General features: G+C 37.9%; 1 protein-coding gene across 1 annotated transcript in view; it reads left to right on the top strand.

The window, feature by feature from the left end:
* Positions 1-3,981: 3,981 nt before the first annotated feature.
* Positions 3,982-17,144, top strand: part of NOX3 (NADPH oxidase 3) — a 53,618-nt gene continuing 40,455 nt past the window's right edge. The window contains exons 1-6 of the mRNA XM_012646787.1: positions 3,982-4,029; positions 4,644-4,739; positions 4,853-4,963; positions 6,237-6,321; positions 14,846-15,029; positions 16,835-16,936. Of these exons, the coding sequence (XP_012502241.1) occupies positions 3,982-4,029; positions 4,644-4,739; positions 4,853-4,963; positions 6,237-6,321; positions 14,846-15,029; positions 16,835-16,936 (626 nt within the window). The remainder of the gene's footprint in view (positions 4,030-4,643; positions 4,740-4,852; positions 4,964-6,236; positions 6,322-14,845; positions 15,030-16,834; positions 16,937-17,144) is intronic.

The raw sequence follows: 17,144 nt of genomic DNA, 5'->3' as shown, positions 1-17,144 counted from the left end.
AATCCTGGCTTTCACCAAATTTCTAAATCAGAAAGTTAAAACTGGCAATACAGGAGATTTTGAACTGTGTCACTTAGTTTGGGGTAAGAAAGGATGAATTAGTCACCCTGTTCTCTTATGTACTGGGACCTCAGGTATCAGTGCCCTGCAAGAAGTATCTCTCCAAACGACTGCAAGAAGGGTTTTAGAGGACTTAAATGGAAAGAAGAAATGTGTTGCAAATATAAGTGAGCAATGAGGAAGATGAAGTCAGAAGAATGAAAAACGCAAACAAAGCTCAGAAGTTCTGAGTTTAGCAGACAAGCCCAGAAGTGGCCACAAGAAGAGGACTGGAGGCAGGGGTATTTTTTCCTTGCTGTTTGATGTTTTTGGAGCATTAAAATGATTCTTTGAGAGACTCAGAAATTCAAACTTGCTTTCCTCCTTCTCTTCTTCACACTATATATTTTTTGACAAAATCCAGCTTAATCCACCTCCTCTGAAGAATTCTCCCCAGAGTAAGTCCCCCACTTGGATCTCTTCATGCTACAGGAGCACCAGGTATGCCCTCATCTTTAAATAATCCTTTAGTTGTTGCACGCGTACCTGTCACCACCCAACTGCACCATCATAAGCTTCTAAATATAGAAGCCAAACTTCTAATACCCGGTGTGCCCGGGATTGTGTGATGCATGCAATGGTCTCAAAGGATTCACTGGAGATTGTAAGACTTGGATGAATGAATGAATCATGCCCCAGGTGGGGGAAAAAGGCTTAACTGGGTAATGTTAACTAAGTTTGTGACACAGCCATTTTAAAATGATGTTAAGAGAACAAAATGTTTCCCGAAATAAAAACACTATACACTTAATTCAGCAGAAGCTAGGATATTGGTGATAAATTTAATTAAATCTTACTTAAAAATCAGATATATTTTAATGCATGGACTTTCATAACTTTTTTCTTTTTTTCTGCTTTTCCTTTCAAAAATAAAATTTATCCAATATATGATTTATCCAATATAATTGTGTAATTATCACAATAAATGCTCCTCAAAATAGCCATGTAAAGATTTGGGGTTATATGTGTTTTTATGTGTATATATATTGGGTTTTTTCTTTGTTTTTTCATCCACTTTTACTTTAATACTTAGATGTTTATAAATACTTTTAGGAAAAGTGAGAAATAAATCACATTTTAGAAATAAGGATGGAACATGTAAAGATTAATTTTTAAACCTAAACCTTTAAATTTTATTTTTTGTAGTATTAGAAATATACTAAGCAGTTAACAGGAAAAGTGACCATACATTATTATTCAGCAATAAATATCTCTCATTTGTAATACTGTATGAAGAGTACAGAAGGCTAGAAAATTTCAACTCATCCTCACACTCATTGAATCTAAAATAGAAGAGATAGTCTAAAATTCTAGATGTATTCTCTCTGAATTAATTTTTATAACCCAGCTGAATACAGCCTCTAAGATATGTAAATCCTAAACACTTCAGAAATAACAAATCATTTCATTGTGGGAGATTATTGGCTTAAAGAAATGAACATAAAGACTTTACATCTTTATATTGCTCACGGTGAAGGAAGCTACCAAAGATATTTTACTAACTGCACTCTAATCTCAGGTTAATGCTGCCAAAATACCTGTGCCTTTGTATATTTCTAGAGGTGAAAATTCCTTAAAAAAAAAAAGTCTTTTTCTAAGAAGAAGTAAATTCACTAAATATTTTACTGTCCAATCCAAGACTTCTCCAAAAGAGGCATCATCTTGCTTCAGTGTGAGTATGTATGAACGTGTTTAATGTGTGTGTGTGTGTGTGTGTGTGTGTGTGTGTGTGTGTGTGTGTGTCAGGAGAACTGGAGGTGGAGGAGGAACGGGACTGACTCTGTGAGGCCGGAATTATGATTAGTCCCATTTAACGAATGTGCAATATGAGACTCAAAAGAGGTAACTCACAGTCAAGGGTCAGTGGCAAGTCCAAAGCTCATCTGTTCATCGAAATACTTCCCCAGGTTGTCAGGAGGCAGAGGGAGCAAGCGGGAAGCACGGGCCAGAGCCTTTACTGTGGCTTTCATGGGAAGAAAGTCACAAGGCTTAGGACTAGACAGTTTGAATGATTTTGGCAGGCCCTGGGGTATAGGGGTGGCCAGTCCCTAGTTGTCCAGTACCTGGCCTTCAGGTGACTTAGGGCAGGGGGAATGTTGGCTCTTTTAGAGTTTGGTAAGCAAGGCGGTTGGGAGTATGGACTCAGGATTCTTTGGTTTAATATAAGTGCTCACAGTCAAGTTGTTAGCTGTCACTAGGAATTAGCCAACTACCCTAACTTGGGCAGTTCCTCTCCAAGACTGCAAGGCCCCAAGATATCAAAGCATCACAAAATGTAGCGGGGAAAATGTGATTAATACAATAAGATAACTTATTTATCCTTTTTTTTTTTTTTTTTAGATGGAGTCTCACTATGTTGCCCAGACTAGACTTGAACTCCTGGGCTCAAGGAATCCCCTCACCTCAGCTCCCATGCAGCTGGGATCACAGGTATGAGCCACTGTGCCCAGCCCACTTTTCTGTAATTCATTAGCATTATGTGGAGATAGTACATTTAATCACTTATAACGACATATTTATTTATAATTAATAAATTAATTTCTATAACTTAAATGTGTCCAATTTGTAAAAATATATTAATAGTTTATATCTATACATTGCATATGTTTTGACACATAAATCCATAAATAAATATTTCATAAAGGAAGTGGTATAAAGTAATTGTTAAAAATGAAGATGCTAAAGTCAGAGAGAACTGGACTGAAGTCCCAGTTACTCCTACTGCAAGTTACTGTTTTTGAGCTTGTTTCCATCTTTCTGTAATAGGGCTTGTAATATCTACCCGACAGAGCCAATGTATGATTTAGTTGGACAATATTTGAAAAATCCTTAACGTGGTACCTGGATAAATATAAGTCAATGAATATTCACAATTCTTATTCTTACCAGGTTTTTTGAATGTTTTAATTCTTTTAGGACAACTGAACAGATCTATCACATGACAACATAGAAAGCTTAGGCAATTATCCAAATGATTTGAATCTCCTCCCACTTTCATCTTAATTGTTTAAAAATCTTAAATAAAATATTTGGGCCAGAACTAGCCAGAAAATTTCTTCAATTGGGACAATTTTGCTTACCAGAGTGTGCAGTCACAGTCATATTTAACAACTATGACTTACACAAAAATCAGAGAAGGAACAGGCTACCATGCAACCACTCCTGGGATCACTAGGGATGAAAGGATATTCTCCCTTGCCTCATGGGTGTATTAAGTGGGATTAGAAAAAAAAGAGAGAGATTTATTCCATCAATCCTACAAAAAAAAAAGTTCATTTTTTATAGTCACAATTTTAGATTCATGAGTTTCTATCTGTGGTATTTTTAGAATCATTTTTTTTTCTTCCCCATCTTCTTGAAGACTGTTTAATTCATATTTATTTAGCCCTCACACTATGTCTTCTATAGAGAGCTTTTTTGAAAGCAGGGGAAAAGGAAGTAAAGAAGTAAAAGTAAACAAAGTAGAGAAAGCTTGAGAGCAAGTGCTTTGCTGTATGCAGCCTTCAGCAGTTAGGTTATTTCTCAAATTTACATAAAGACTTATTATCATCTTGACTGCAATCATGTAGAAAATGAATGAGGTATAAAGTACATGAGGACAATTTAATAAAACCAGCTTTCTTTTATTATAAAATCTTTGAAGAAAGGAATCATTAGACAGAGACTTGCCTTGTATTTACCCAGGTCATGAGGCATGTCAGCTTGGTGATGTGCCTTTGGCAAGAAGTCCTTAATTAGAAATTCCTCAAGAGCTGCTCCCAGTAGGTACATCCTAAGACAAAAAGACAAAACAATTTAGTACAGAAGCCTGACTAAGGACCCAACATCCAGGCTCAGGTGAATGAAAGGAATAACTTGCTGATAGCAAAAGAGAAAAGTGTCATGATGGGGTGCTGGATTTTGCACGAGGGTCTCACCATCATATTAGTAGTAAGTATCATTTTTGTTATTCACCTTTAAATACATAGATTGAATAGTCTTTGATTTTTAGGATAACTTGTATAGGAATACTAAATAGCTTGAAGTATTACTCTAGTCAAAAGACTAAAACTTGTTAGAAAACATTCAGTTGATATATTTAATTTACCCTTATAGAATCATGCAAAGTTGTTTTCCGATTGAGTTCATTTTTAATTATTTTTAAAGTCAAGTGGTCTGTTTTCGCATAATGTATGAATGTTTCCCTAAGTCAAATGAAGTCTTTGAATTAGACTATGAAATTGGAATTTTTCTAGAGTACTCTCTGAGTTGTTTTTAGAGATTTCCTCCTTCTTGACATCATTGTCAAGCAATGTTGATTAAGAAGGTTTTGCGATTTCATTAAATTACTTAAAATTGTGTTTAAAATCTTTTTTGTAAAGTTAATAATTTCTTACCATTATAATCACTGTTAAAAACTAGTCTATGGGAAATAAATATATGGAGTAATTCTGATTAATATTGAGAAGTTCTTCATTTCACTTTAAAAGAAGAACCCCAATGATTTGGAACAGAAGAAAAAGTTGAAGATAGTATTGATTGGTTCTCTTTTTGTTCTACTCTAGCTCTCATGGCTGGGAGTGAATTTATATCTGTTTATTGACACATTCTGTTGGTATGAAGAGGAGGAGTCTTTCCATTATACACGAGCTATTTTGGGTGTAAGTACAGTTGGTGATTAAACATTATTGTTTCAGAAAACAAAATGCATTTTATTTTCCCTGGCATCCTTGTTTTCACTGTATCTCTTTTTTGTGTCTTTACCTATGGACAGTCAACACTGGCTTGGGCCCGAGCATCTGCATTGTGCCTGAATTTTAACTGCATGCTAATTCTACTACCTATCAGTCGAAACCTTATTTCATTCGTTAGAGGAACAAGCATCGTAAGTACTAAAATATTTGAAATAATTTTAGTTGTTGTCACTTCCTAATATAAGTGCCATTGAAAACAAAGATGTACTTTACTGTGATATTCCCAGCAATCCTGTTAAAATTTAGGTTTGTTTATTTGTAAGACAGAACAGAATGGCTAAAACCGAACATCAGTAATCTGCCCATCTGATTTGACTTTTGCTTTTGCCATTGACTTCTTACATGGTATTGGACTCATTGTACAATCCTTTCCTGATGCACTTGCTCCATTGAAGGAAGCATTATAACAGCTTGAACTATACCATTTCTGATTGAGAGAAGACAGATAAACAGTTGAGAAAAATGCCACTCAGGAAACATCTGAGTTCTCACCCCCAGAAAGCACAATCACAGTATATAGACTTTAGCGTGTAGACTTTAACACCTACGTTTCCTAATTGTATTGACTTCACTGTTTGGGGTACTTACCTGTGCTTCCAGTTAAATAGAATAACACACAGAAAATGAGACCCTCATTAACTTTTACCAGATAAAATAATTTATTATATAAGCATACCTCATTTATTGCTCTTCACTTTATTGTACTTCGAAGATATTTCATTTTTTTCAAATTAAATGTTTGAGGCAACCTTGTGTCAAGCAAATCTATTGGCACCATTTGTCCAATAGCACATTCTTACTTTGTGTCTCCATGTCAGTATTTTTTTAACAATTTTTTTAAATTAAGGTATGTACTTTTTTGTGCAAACATAACTTTTATATGCACTGGGAAACAGAGAAATTTGTGTAATTCACTTTATTACAATATTTGCTTTATTGTGGTGGTCTGGAATAGAACCCGCAATGTCTCTGAGGTATGCCCACATAAAATCACCATTGTGATTTTATGAATACTTACTTATAGATGCATATAGTGTCTTTCTCTGTGTAATAAGGAAAAATTTACAGACTCCTTAAACTACATAGATGAGGATGATGGCTATCACCTTTCATTTTCTAAACAAAGAAGCTATGTGAGATATGGATATTAGCAGGTTTATTTAAGAGTCTTGAGTTATAGCCAGAGAACAACTAATTCAATCATTTTTGAGTTGAACCTTCCACAAAGCAAATAATAACCTTTTCTTTTGCCAGTTTGACTAGCGGTCACTAACTTTTGTATCGCATAGCCTCACTTTAAGCAATTTAGAGGCAAAGCCTGAGTCCTAATCTCTTAACTCTCATAATACTGTTATCACCGTGATTTTTCCCTAAATCAGGCTTTTGTTGTTGTTGTTACTCTAGTGCTGCAGAGGACCATGGAGGAGGCAATTAGACAAAAACCTCAAATTTCACAAACTGGTTGCCTATGGGATAGCTGTTAATGCGAGTAAGTACTTATTAACTGCTTGGTGGATTTCAATATCTCCAACGTTTAACTTTATAGTTTTGTGTAACCTCACCACACCCCAAGTCTCACCCTTAGGTAAAAGAAACCTTTGCCCTTCGTCTGCCCATGTAAACCTTATACAAATGAATTTTATAATTTCCAAGCTTCTCTTTGTCAAAGAGAAGTTGGTGAACCTTCATCGTCACTTGTGAATAGTTAGGCTTGTTGATAATACAACGATAAATACCCACTTGAAAAATGAACACTTTGTTATTCAATATAATTCACAATGAAAATAAAATTGACCTATGCTCAAAATATCATTCACAGTAGTAGGGAAATGACTATCAAATGACTATCACTGGCAGTGAAAAGAAGGAGGAAAAAAACAATCATGTGAACAAGGTTCTGAATAGTATTGAACTAGAGAATATAAAAGGATCTTTAAAGGTATGAAGCTTTATAGGCATACAAAGTGTTATTGTTATTATTATATTTCTAATTCAAGAGGAAGGCACTAGAATTAGCATCCAAAGCCAAGGTTAAACTCTGGTGGGGAAGAAAGGAAAAGGGGCAATGATCAACTGGCTGGTGGTTTTGCTGGAAAACAAAGACACTGAAATAAAAGGCTATCTGAACAATAAAGAGTTATGATTCAGGACTGTTTCTCTCAAACTAATTTAACTATAAAATGTTCTCCTCATTTGTTTTTATCCTCTCATGCATAAAAAATAGCAGAGTAAAAGGAACACTCAAAACAAATGTGAATTTAATTAAGCAACAAGACATGACAGACGGTGCCCAAGTGCCAATTAACACAACTTTGGGTGTGCAGTGAGAAACGAGGGGAAGATTCTCCCCATTGATTGTCTTCAACGCCAGATTAAACCAACCCAGAAATGCTTTGCAAAAGGGCTTTGCGGTTTGTTAAGAAATAAGGGTAAAAAGACATCATGTCCTAGAGAAAGCCAGCTAAGGGACAGAAGGCAAAGAACAAGAACACTTCATCTCTGTATTCCAGGGTCCACACAGTGCTGAGTATGCACAAGTGCCAATAACCCTTGATGAATGAGAGAATGCATGAAGAAATAAAGACTCAGGGAAGCAGATCTCAGCTCAGAAACAGAAATCTTTTCCAGACCTTGAAAGTTATCTTAAATAAGAATGAAGGTCCCCTAAGAGTAGTGAGTTCCCCATCGTGTGCTGGTGTCCAAGCGGAGGTCAGATTGCTCCTTGGTAGGCTCATTAGAGAAGGAGTTCAAAGAATCTCTAGGATTCCTTTAAAATCTTAAGTATGCTTAATTCCGGAATAACACAGTAAAATGGCAAGAAAATATTAACGCCATATAATAGCTGTAAGGCAGAATTGGACTCTATGAGAAAGTAATAAAGACATTATAGAGAAAGGGAGGGAAACAGCATTAAAATACATCAAAAAAGGAAGCATTGGATAAAGAAAAAATATGTTATGAAATAGTTTTCTCCTTAAACCTTTGGGTATGTATAGTTCCTCATATGTAATCATATGCATTAGTAATGTATATTGAATGTCTCCCATGCGCAAGACTCCCTGAGAGCAGCTATAACTTTCTGAAACTAGCATGGTCAGTGCTGTTTTAGGAATGGAGTATAATTTAGCATGGGCAGTGGCTGGCTAAAAGCAGTTGGCCGAGTTATTTCATACCCCTGCTACTGATCGGTTGTGTGATCTCAGTAAATTCCTCGTGCCCTTTCCTCTGCGGAATTCAAAGAACAGTAATACAATCTATCCGTCTCCATGAGATGTGCAGATTGCAGATTATCGTCAGGACTGGACCTAGTTGGAAATTTGCATAATGCAAGGTCATTCACTTGGTGCAAATAACATCAAATAACATCAAATCCGAGCTCCTCAGAGTGGTCCCCTGCTCCATACACGTCTCATCTCCCACCGCACCCCCCTTGCTTTCTCCCCTTGGGCAACATCAGTTGCTAGAGTCCCTGCGTGTCCTGTCCCTTTGCCTGAACTGCTCTCACTCTCCTTCGTCATGCTCACGAGGTGGGACATCAGGACATCACTGTATCCAGGTCTCATTGCCAGGTCCTCACCTTCCCAACACAGCCACCTCCCCGACAGGTCTAAAGTCACACATTCTACCACGCGGTGAAATTCCTCAGACTCTGATCGCCTCCAGGACTGAGGCTGTGCCTTACACATTCTTGGCTTGTCTTTTCTGGTCCCTAACACAAGAGGTCTTCAACAAATTTGGTCAGATCTGAGGATGAATAGGAGTTGGCCGCAGGCAAGAGAGGGCAAAGGAACTCCCGGGAAAGGCACAGGACTCAAGTGCATGAGCCGTTCAGGGAGCTATGAGCAGTCTGGGGTGGACAAAACAGAATGTGGGGAGTGAAGAGATTCAAATGATGCCAGTCGTCCAAGATAATACATTCACATTCAGCTGCAACAAGAGAAAACAGGGTGTTTTTTCTCCCTCTTTCCCTCACACATCCCTGAAGAGAATCAAGTATTCTCTCCAGCCCCTTTCCTCCTGGACCCCCGCTGCTTTGCCAGGCTCCCAGACATCTCCTGGGGCTCCCGCGGCAGGGTCAAAGCGCCCTCGTCCCACACCTCCATGGCAACCAGCAGCGCTGCTGTTGTTTCCACTCCAGGCAAAGGCAGGAGAGTGGGAAGAAAGCTCTCTGCTTCTCCCAGACCCTGACAAAGCAATTACTACATTTCACATTACTAAAGAAATGTGGCTGGCAACTGCGCTTTTAGGGAGACAAAAATGCTAAGCCTGGTTTCATAGATACACCTTTGCTTTTCCCATTTTGTCCTTCTCGTTAATTCACTTGGGAGCAGCTGAAAATGTCCCTGTGCTTATTTTATTAGCATCGCCCATTATGCTGCATTTCAAATAGCCGACTGGCTTAATAGAGGTGTGTAACCTTGGAAGAAGCACATCGAAGTTTGCGTGCCAGCCTCTAATTTCTCATCCGTTCCCCTATAAGTTGCATTGCAGGCTTTAATTGGTCAAATCATTAAAGGATGTAATTAGAGACGGGTGGAAGTAGGCTAGGGAGGAGGAGGGAAGAGACAAAACAATCGTATCTATAATCAAGGACATCATGGAAAATGCAGTGATGGGAACTCTTCTTCTTTTGGCTTCCTGCCTTCCTGCTTGCCTGCCTATGACAAGAGCTGCCAGAGCATTCTTCGACCACTAATAAATCATTTTCAGGGACCTACAACCCCACTGGTATAAAAATCATAGTTTCACAGTCTCTCCATTCTTATAATCTGGATCCTTCTGGATCCCAGGTCCACAGTAGACTTTGAAGACCCTTCCAATTGAAAAGTAGTACTGTGAGCCCGAGCTTCCATCAAAGGGTGCTGTAAATAGCGAGCTAGGCAGCTCTCTCAGCAAATTGCATGGCTTGCACCTGCTAGGTTTTAGGGGTATAGAATTACCCCCCATTGCAGCTCCTGGTGAGTTGCTAAAATTAGCTTACAAACATCAATAAACATAACATGTACGGTAAGAGGAGAGAGCGCAGAATAAGGATATTGAGAAAATAAAGATTTAGAGACCTTGGAGTTGAGGATAGCCCAAAGGCACAAACTCTGCAGGTCCCTAACCCTTAGGGAATTTCTAGGGACCAGTTCTGCCTGAGGCACTGTGAGCTCCAGGGAGGCTCCACCCCCAGTCCCGCCTAACAGGATTTAATGGGATTTACAAACGTGTGGCACACACGGGGTACCAGAGTCAACGAGCCTTCCTACAGAAATCAGACCACAAATTTGAAAGTTTGTGGCCAAATTCTGGCTGCAGAACCAAGCCAGGATTTGTCCCTGGGTCCGTGTTTCTAAAGGCTGCTTACTTAGGAGGTGACTAACTCCAAAATGACTGTTATCACTGAGAGGCAGGCAGAATGACAGCAATAACTGACCACGCTTCCAAGATTCCCCTCAATTATGCTTCCTTTGATCTCCTGAAAAATAAAATGAAAGGAAGAAAGAAGGAAAAGGAACTTTCTCAGGGCAACTGGCTCTAATTGTAGCCTTTGTAATTTTTTTGTTCACTCTTCAATGAAATCTCCTTATTTGAACTCAGAAGTTCACACATCAATTAAATGTGCATGTGCAGTGTTTCCAAAATCGCTGCTCTCTTAAAAGTACTTTGAGGAGAACATAAAATTGTGGAAAGATCCAGCACCTTTAGCCTGGCACAACTGGGTGGGTTATGGAAACGTGTATATTGGGCTCCTCCGAGGGCACAGCCGCGTGTACCATAGAAAGTCCACAGAGGTACCAGGAAGTACTCACCAGCATAGCAGATGGCACTGGATTGACCTCAAGACTGAGAAGCCTCATTTAAGCCAGTGTTGATTTGTTGATTTTGAAAACATATTAAAATAAGTTTCATGTCTGAATTACTTCCACATTGATCTACAAATCCCTTTCAATGATAAATGTTCCTAGTTAACTTCAGAGGAAGACACAGGAGCCACTCAGCTGGTAGTTTAATCCAATCTAGCCATTTCACAGATGAGAAAACAGAGACTGAAAGAAGTAACTGAAAATATCCTCTTCAGTATTCTTTCTGCTACATACTAACACTATATAATCTAGTAGCATGAATGACGTTGATGACTAAGAGAGAGAAAAATCAAACCATATGACTATTTTGTCACCTATCAGAAGCAACTGTCACTGTAACATAGATATGGCCACTCACATTAAAAAACTAAAATGTATAAAGAAAAACTATATAATTTCTAAAAAAGAACAAAAACAGCATCTCCTCTGGATTCTATCAAGTCCCAAGAGTCCTAAATTTAGCAGCTGGTATATCTTTAGTTCCCAGCCGAGATCACTGTAAAATTAGGACCAGATCTAAGAAGAAAATAAAATCTTTAGACAAACAAAACGGGCCTAAGCAGTTTTCTCTCTGAGAATTCCTGAGATAAATAAAATATTCCACTTTTTATCTTCTACCTTGTGAAAAGAAAACAAAATGGAGGAAGCTGGAGCAAAGGAATATTTAAGACATGAATTTTAAAGCACATGAAAAATACCGGAGAGAATAGTTTTCAACACATACCCTCCGGAGCTACCTCTTGAAGAGTGTCTTGGGCTTTCTTATACTACTTCATTAGTTCCTTCAGCTCTGTATAGGAGACCTCGCAATCAGAACAAATATCTTTGTTCACTCGATCAACACACTTAAATTTAGTTCAATGGTGTCAAATTCTCATGTGGAAATCAATCTAATAGAAAACAGATTGTGATCAACAACTCATTACATGGAAGAATGTTATAAAATATAGAATGATATGAAAGAGAATTTATCCTGCATTCTCTTTCTATTACACATGTATTATGCAATGGTAAATAAGTCATTTAATTTGGTTAGAAGCTCAGTTTCTATTTCTGTAAATTGGGAACAGCTCCACTGCCTGCCTGGGGGGAAGATGAAGGAAAGCCGGAACAGAGGGGTGGGGGTTCAGGGGTGCAGTGTAAAAGGAGCATGTATGCCAGCCTGCAACGAGGACCCCGATGTCACAATCAGTCAAAGCCTTAGGAACAGCTGGACTCTAGATTAAAGACACCACATGAACCATTCATAGAGTTTTACTGAAGCCCATAGGAGAAACTAGTTTTGAGTAAACAGTAAGGTGTAACAATCATTGATTAGTAAGAAGCAATACAGCTTATAAAGCAAAAGATGGGGCACTCCAGTCCACAAGCAGGGTTTTATCCCTCCTTCCTCATTAATGGACTACCAATTCCTTAACTCTTTGAATACTGGTCTGTACAACGGGAGTAAGACTAGTACCTGAGGATTAAATCAGATGATATGCCTACCGCATTTATAATAGTGTCTGGTGTATAGTAAAAATTTGATATATGTTAGCTATGAGAAGTATTACCTGTTTTTTAAAGAATTTGAAATAATTATCAGAAAACAGCAATTAGGAATACTGAATAGTATTTGTGTTTAATTTAGCAAACGGTTCCCGTTTTATGTAGAGCATATTGGAAAAGAATGCTGCTAGATAAGCCTTTCTGGCTTTCTGGATGCTGAGACTAAACAAGGCAGCCCTTTCATAGACATGGCTGCATATGTTGACTAAATTCCTAAGGTGGAAATACACCACTACCTCTTGGGTGCTAACCTCACCGGACCCATAAGGAGGCAGTACACATCACAGATGCAGAAATATCACCACGTGCTTTGCCTTCTTAGGTATGCCTCAACTAAAAGCATATTTGACTTGATTTTCAACTTAAAGGCTGAAAAAAATTGTGTAAAAAATGTATATATCAGCAGAGAAAACACCACTCCAACAGGTTTGCGTCTATAGGTTGATTTCCTGTCCCTTTGTTTACCCCTTCTGCCTTTCTGTAATCTCATTGTCACTTAACAAATAATTATTAAATACTAACTGGTGCTAAACAACGTGCCAGGTGCTGAGGTTTCAGGATGAATAAAGTCCATCCTTGAGGAGTCAAAGTCCATCGGGGGGGTGCAGGTATAAATAAATACCTATAGCAATAATAGAAAACAACTTTTGAATTGGGTCACAAAGCATGAATAGAACTTTGCAAGTCAGAAAAGAGAATGACAGAAGGAACATGATAGAGCAAAGAGGCTAAACAGAAGATGGCATTGCTAAATAAATCTGCTACTAGGATCACAGGGATCAAGATGACACCAATATTCTTAGAAGTTTCTGCTGTTCCTTTTCCCCTTCACATCCTCCTTCATGCCTCAACCCACAATGTGCAACCCTGGGGGATCTCGTCACTCGCCCGCAACTCTTAGAGACTGAATGATGTAGTAGCCCCTGCTACTCCTGTGGGTGCAGGAAAAAAGGTTATCAACTGGAAAGTTATCTGTACCTTGGGAAATGAATCCTCATTTTGTACTTGAATCTGATCCCAATGGCGGGTATCAACTGGCCACCCAGCCAGGGGTTCCATTTGCAAGAAAAGCATCTGTAATGTCATTGCCTGGATGTTGTGCCTGCTGGTGTCCCAAAAGATTTCACAAGACAGGAAAGAGTAGCCTCACACACAGACTCCTCAGGCCAGAAGATGCTATGCTTCTGACCTTGTCCTCTTCATTTAGAATTTAGACATCAGAAATTCCCAGAATTAGAAAGCTCTGTTCACTTCTTAAGAATACCCAGAAGGTATGTTTAGTTCCATAAACACTGGCTTATTTCAATCTACCAGGAATGACACATGCAAAGATGCGTTTATGTGTGTGTGTAGGTATATGCACGTATACAGTAGTCCTCCCTTATCCGTGGGAGATACTTCCCAAGACCTCCAGTGACTGCCTGAACCTGTGGGTAGTACTGACCCAACTGCCGTGCATCGGAACACAATTCTGTTCACGTCTTCCACCCACAGATTTAATGCCTTTTCCATCGTAACTAAGCACTGATTACACACCATGGCTATAACTTTTGCAGTTTGAGGTGCGACAACAAAACTATCACATATTTCTTTTTCCTTTTTCACAATTTCACAGATAGAAGATTCCTTCTTACTGCAGATCTTAGCAACCTCACCGTAAGATTTTTTTTCTTTCCTTATTAAGTTGAGAACTTTCACTTTTTCACTTAAAGGAGGTACTTGATGGCTTTTTTTTTTCTTCTTTTTGGCATATCCAAATTGCCAGCATTGCTACTCTTGAGCTTTGCAGCCATTATTAAGTAAAATACAAGTTACTTGAACACAAACACTGGGATACCATGACAGTCGATCTGATCACCGAGATGGCTACTAAGTGACTCACGGGTGAGTGGCATAGACAGCTGGACAAAGGGATGAGTCACATCCCAAGTGGAACAGAGTGGGGTACTGCCAGTGAATCACTGTGTGATTTCATCACACTACTCAGGACAGCATGCAATTTAAAACTTATGAATTGTTTATATCTGGAATTTTTCATTTAATATTTTCAGACTGTCATTGACTGCCTGTAACTAAAACCATGGAAAGCAAAACCAAGGATGGGGGGACTACTGTATACTAAAATGCATTAAAAAATTAAAAATACAATGTCTGAAAGATAACAAAAACAATATCTTTCCCAGTATTGATCATGTATATCATATACATATATATCAGCACGTATGATGTAGAGTATTCTAGAATAATACTTTCTGACTTCTTATGAAGTTTTATATATAGATATAAAATTTCTTTAAGAATTATATCTTATATATAATTATGCTGTGATATCGTAACACAGCATTATTTTACTTCCAGAATATATATTTAACATTAGATTATGATGAATTGGATTTACTTTATTTCTTAATATAATTTAAATGAATCTGGAGAATCATCAGTATCTTCAGAAATATTCAGTCCACTCCATTCAAGATGCACAAATAAATCGCTTTTCCTTGGTGATTACAAAACCCAGAATAGAGAAACTTGAGCACAGAGACATTGTATTTTTTAGTCACTGCGAAGGAAGAAATTCATATGGTGCATGTCCGGTGTCATCTCCACCTCATCTAGCCATCCACATCGTGGCACATTTGTTCAACCTGGAGCGCTACCACTTGAGCCAGAGAGAGGAAGCGGAGGGACTTCTGGCTGCACTTTCCAAACTTGGCAACACCCCAAATGAGACCTACCTCAACCCCATCCGGACCTTCCACACAGTGAGTTCTTGCATGCTAAGTAGTTTCTCATCTGAAAAGTCCCTCCTTTTATGAGGAACACTATATTTCAAAAACTTTTAATAAAAGAGCAGGAGAGAAAAAGTTTCTGCCTAATGTTAACATGAATTTCACATTTTTTTAAAAAAGTTATTTTTTTCTATCATTAATGTTGCTGAGAGGTTATGAGCAAGAAGAAAAATATGTGCCATTTAATTAATTTATAGCAAATATATATACACATATATATGTTTGAGAAATGCAGTAACCTGTTAAAACACTAATATTTTAAAATTTTAAAAGCAGCTCTTGATTAGATATTTTTTCACTGATGTTAGGCTCATAAAGATGTGAAGTGCCATTTAAATTCAGGAAATACAAATTGGATGTCTTCATTTTCAATTTGCAAATTGTTTTCTGGATCTCTTTTCCAATTTCTCATACTTTGGCACATGTGCGAATAGCTGATTTGCCAAATCAGATACTGGGCAAAGCAGCTAATTTCATAATGAGACTTTCATGGCTAGTGACATCATTAATGCTAATTACCTGTATGCACAGAATGGCAGCAGCTGTGGAAACGAAAACCAAAAAGGTAGCCACAGCAATCCACATTAAGAGATGAAGACATTCCTCTTCCTTCATCCACCCTTACCTCTGTCTTTGTGATTGATCTCAACCCTTTTCCATGTACTAACATATCAGAGTATGTGTCCAGCATGTTGACCAGGTTAAAAAATACCTATATTGTCTAAGAAAAACCTTAAGGCGATACACTCCAGCAATGGAAATCTCTCCACCATTATTTGGCCCAGCTCGTAAGTGACCATTTTGCCCATGCAGCCTTATTTGAAGAACAAAAATTCAAAGTCTATTTTTGGGGAAATTCTTCCATGTCATGTCCCCTAATTATCCTAGGATGATTTTCAATATCAGGCCATTGCTCAAGTCGAGCCACCCTTTCTTAGCTGATGGCAATTAGCAGCACAAATTTCACAGTTATAAATCAAAACTACAGCTGCCCTCAGCATGTGGGAATGCCTTTGGTGTCACTCAGTTGAGTCACAGCATTTATCTATGCACTTACTAGGGTTAATGCTTTCCCCCAGTAAGGCTCTGGAAGATTCATTGCTATGCGCACCCAAGAATAAATCTCAACATTTTGAATATCTAATAAATAGTATTTACTATAGTTTTAAAGCAATTGAACAAGATAATTAAGCTACTCCCAATATAGTAATTTCAAAATTTTGAAGCAATATACTATATATGTACTAATTAAGCTCAGGAAACCCTCTAATTTGGGGTATTTAGAGAGAGATGAGTATCAATAACACAAAGTGTACATTATAGAGCATTTCCAGGATGCAGTGGGATTGCAGAGGATACATCGCAACTGAAACCAGTCTATAAATGTATTTTAAGAACAGAAACATGGGGATTTGCTTTAATAAGCAAAGAAGAATGATTTGAAATTAGCACACCATATGATGTAAATGGATTCCTAAAATGCCTGAGTGTACTTGAAAAAAAAAAAAAAAACCTTTTTTTAAATGTTTGAGACATACCCCTTTCAATTTTATTTCCACTCTTTGCTCTATGAAGAAAAAACAAACAATGAAGAAGTCCCTATCCAAATTACCTCCAGATCTCAAAGCAGCCAAAATTAATGAGGTTTCACTGACAAAAGATACAGTGTGAGTTTATTGAGCTCATGGCTGTCTCAAGGATAGTAACACAATGTATGAATATTAATGACTTGGCAAGAATATGGGAAACTCACAATAAAAAAATGCTTTCTGATTCATATGCTAAAAGGCTGCTTTACTGTCCCTTGTACTCACAGGTCAGAATTCTGGCCTTTTAGCAGCGTCCAGATAAGAATAGCTGTACCTTTATTGATCACCCAGGCTTTACCAAGCCTTATTCGAAGTCCCCAGGGACGGCGGTAAAAGAAATGCAAGTCATGGTCCTTCCAATTAAAAAGCAAGAGCAAGGAATAACTACCAGAGGGACAGAGTGTGCAGCTGCTTTATTAGGCATGCCCCAAAAGGCCTTCTCAAAAACCATGTTTATTAATGTTAATATGCAATTAAGAGTGGTGATCCACATATTTATTTTAAAAATTAAAAACTGAAAACTCAGATTTATTTTGC

The sequence above is a fragment of the Propithecus coquereli genome, unplaced genomic scaffold, assembly GCF_000956105.1.
Source record: "Propithecus coquereli isolate 6110/MARCELLA unplaced genomic scaffold, Pcoq_1.0 Scaffold25, whole genome shotgun sequence".
NCBI lineage: Eukaryota > Metazoa > Chordata > Mammalia > Primates > Indriidae > Propithecus > Propithecus coquereli.
The sequence above is the reverse complement of the archived record's forward strand: the minus strand, read 5'-3'. Positions and strand labels throughout refer to the sequence as shown.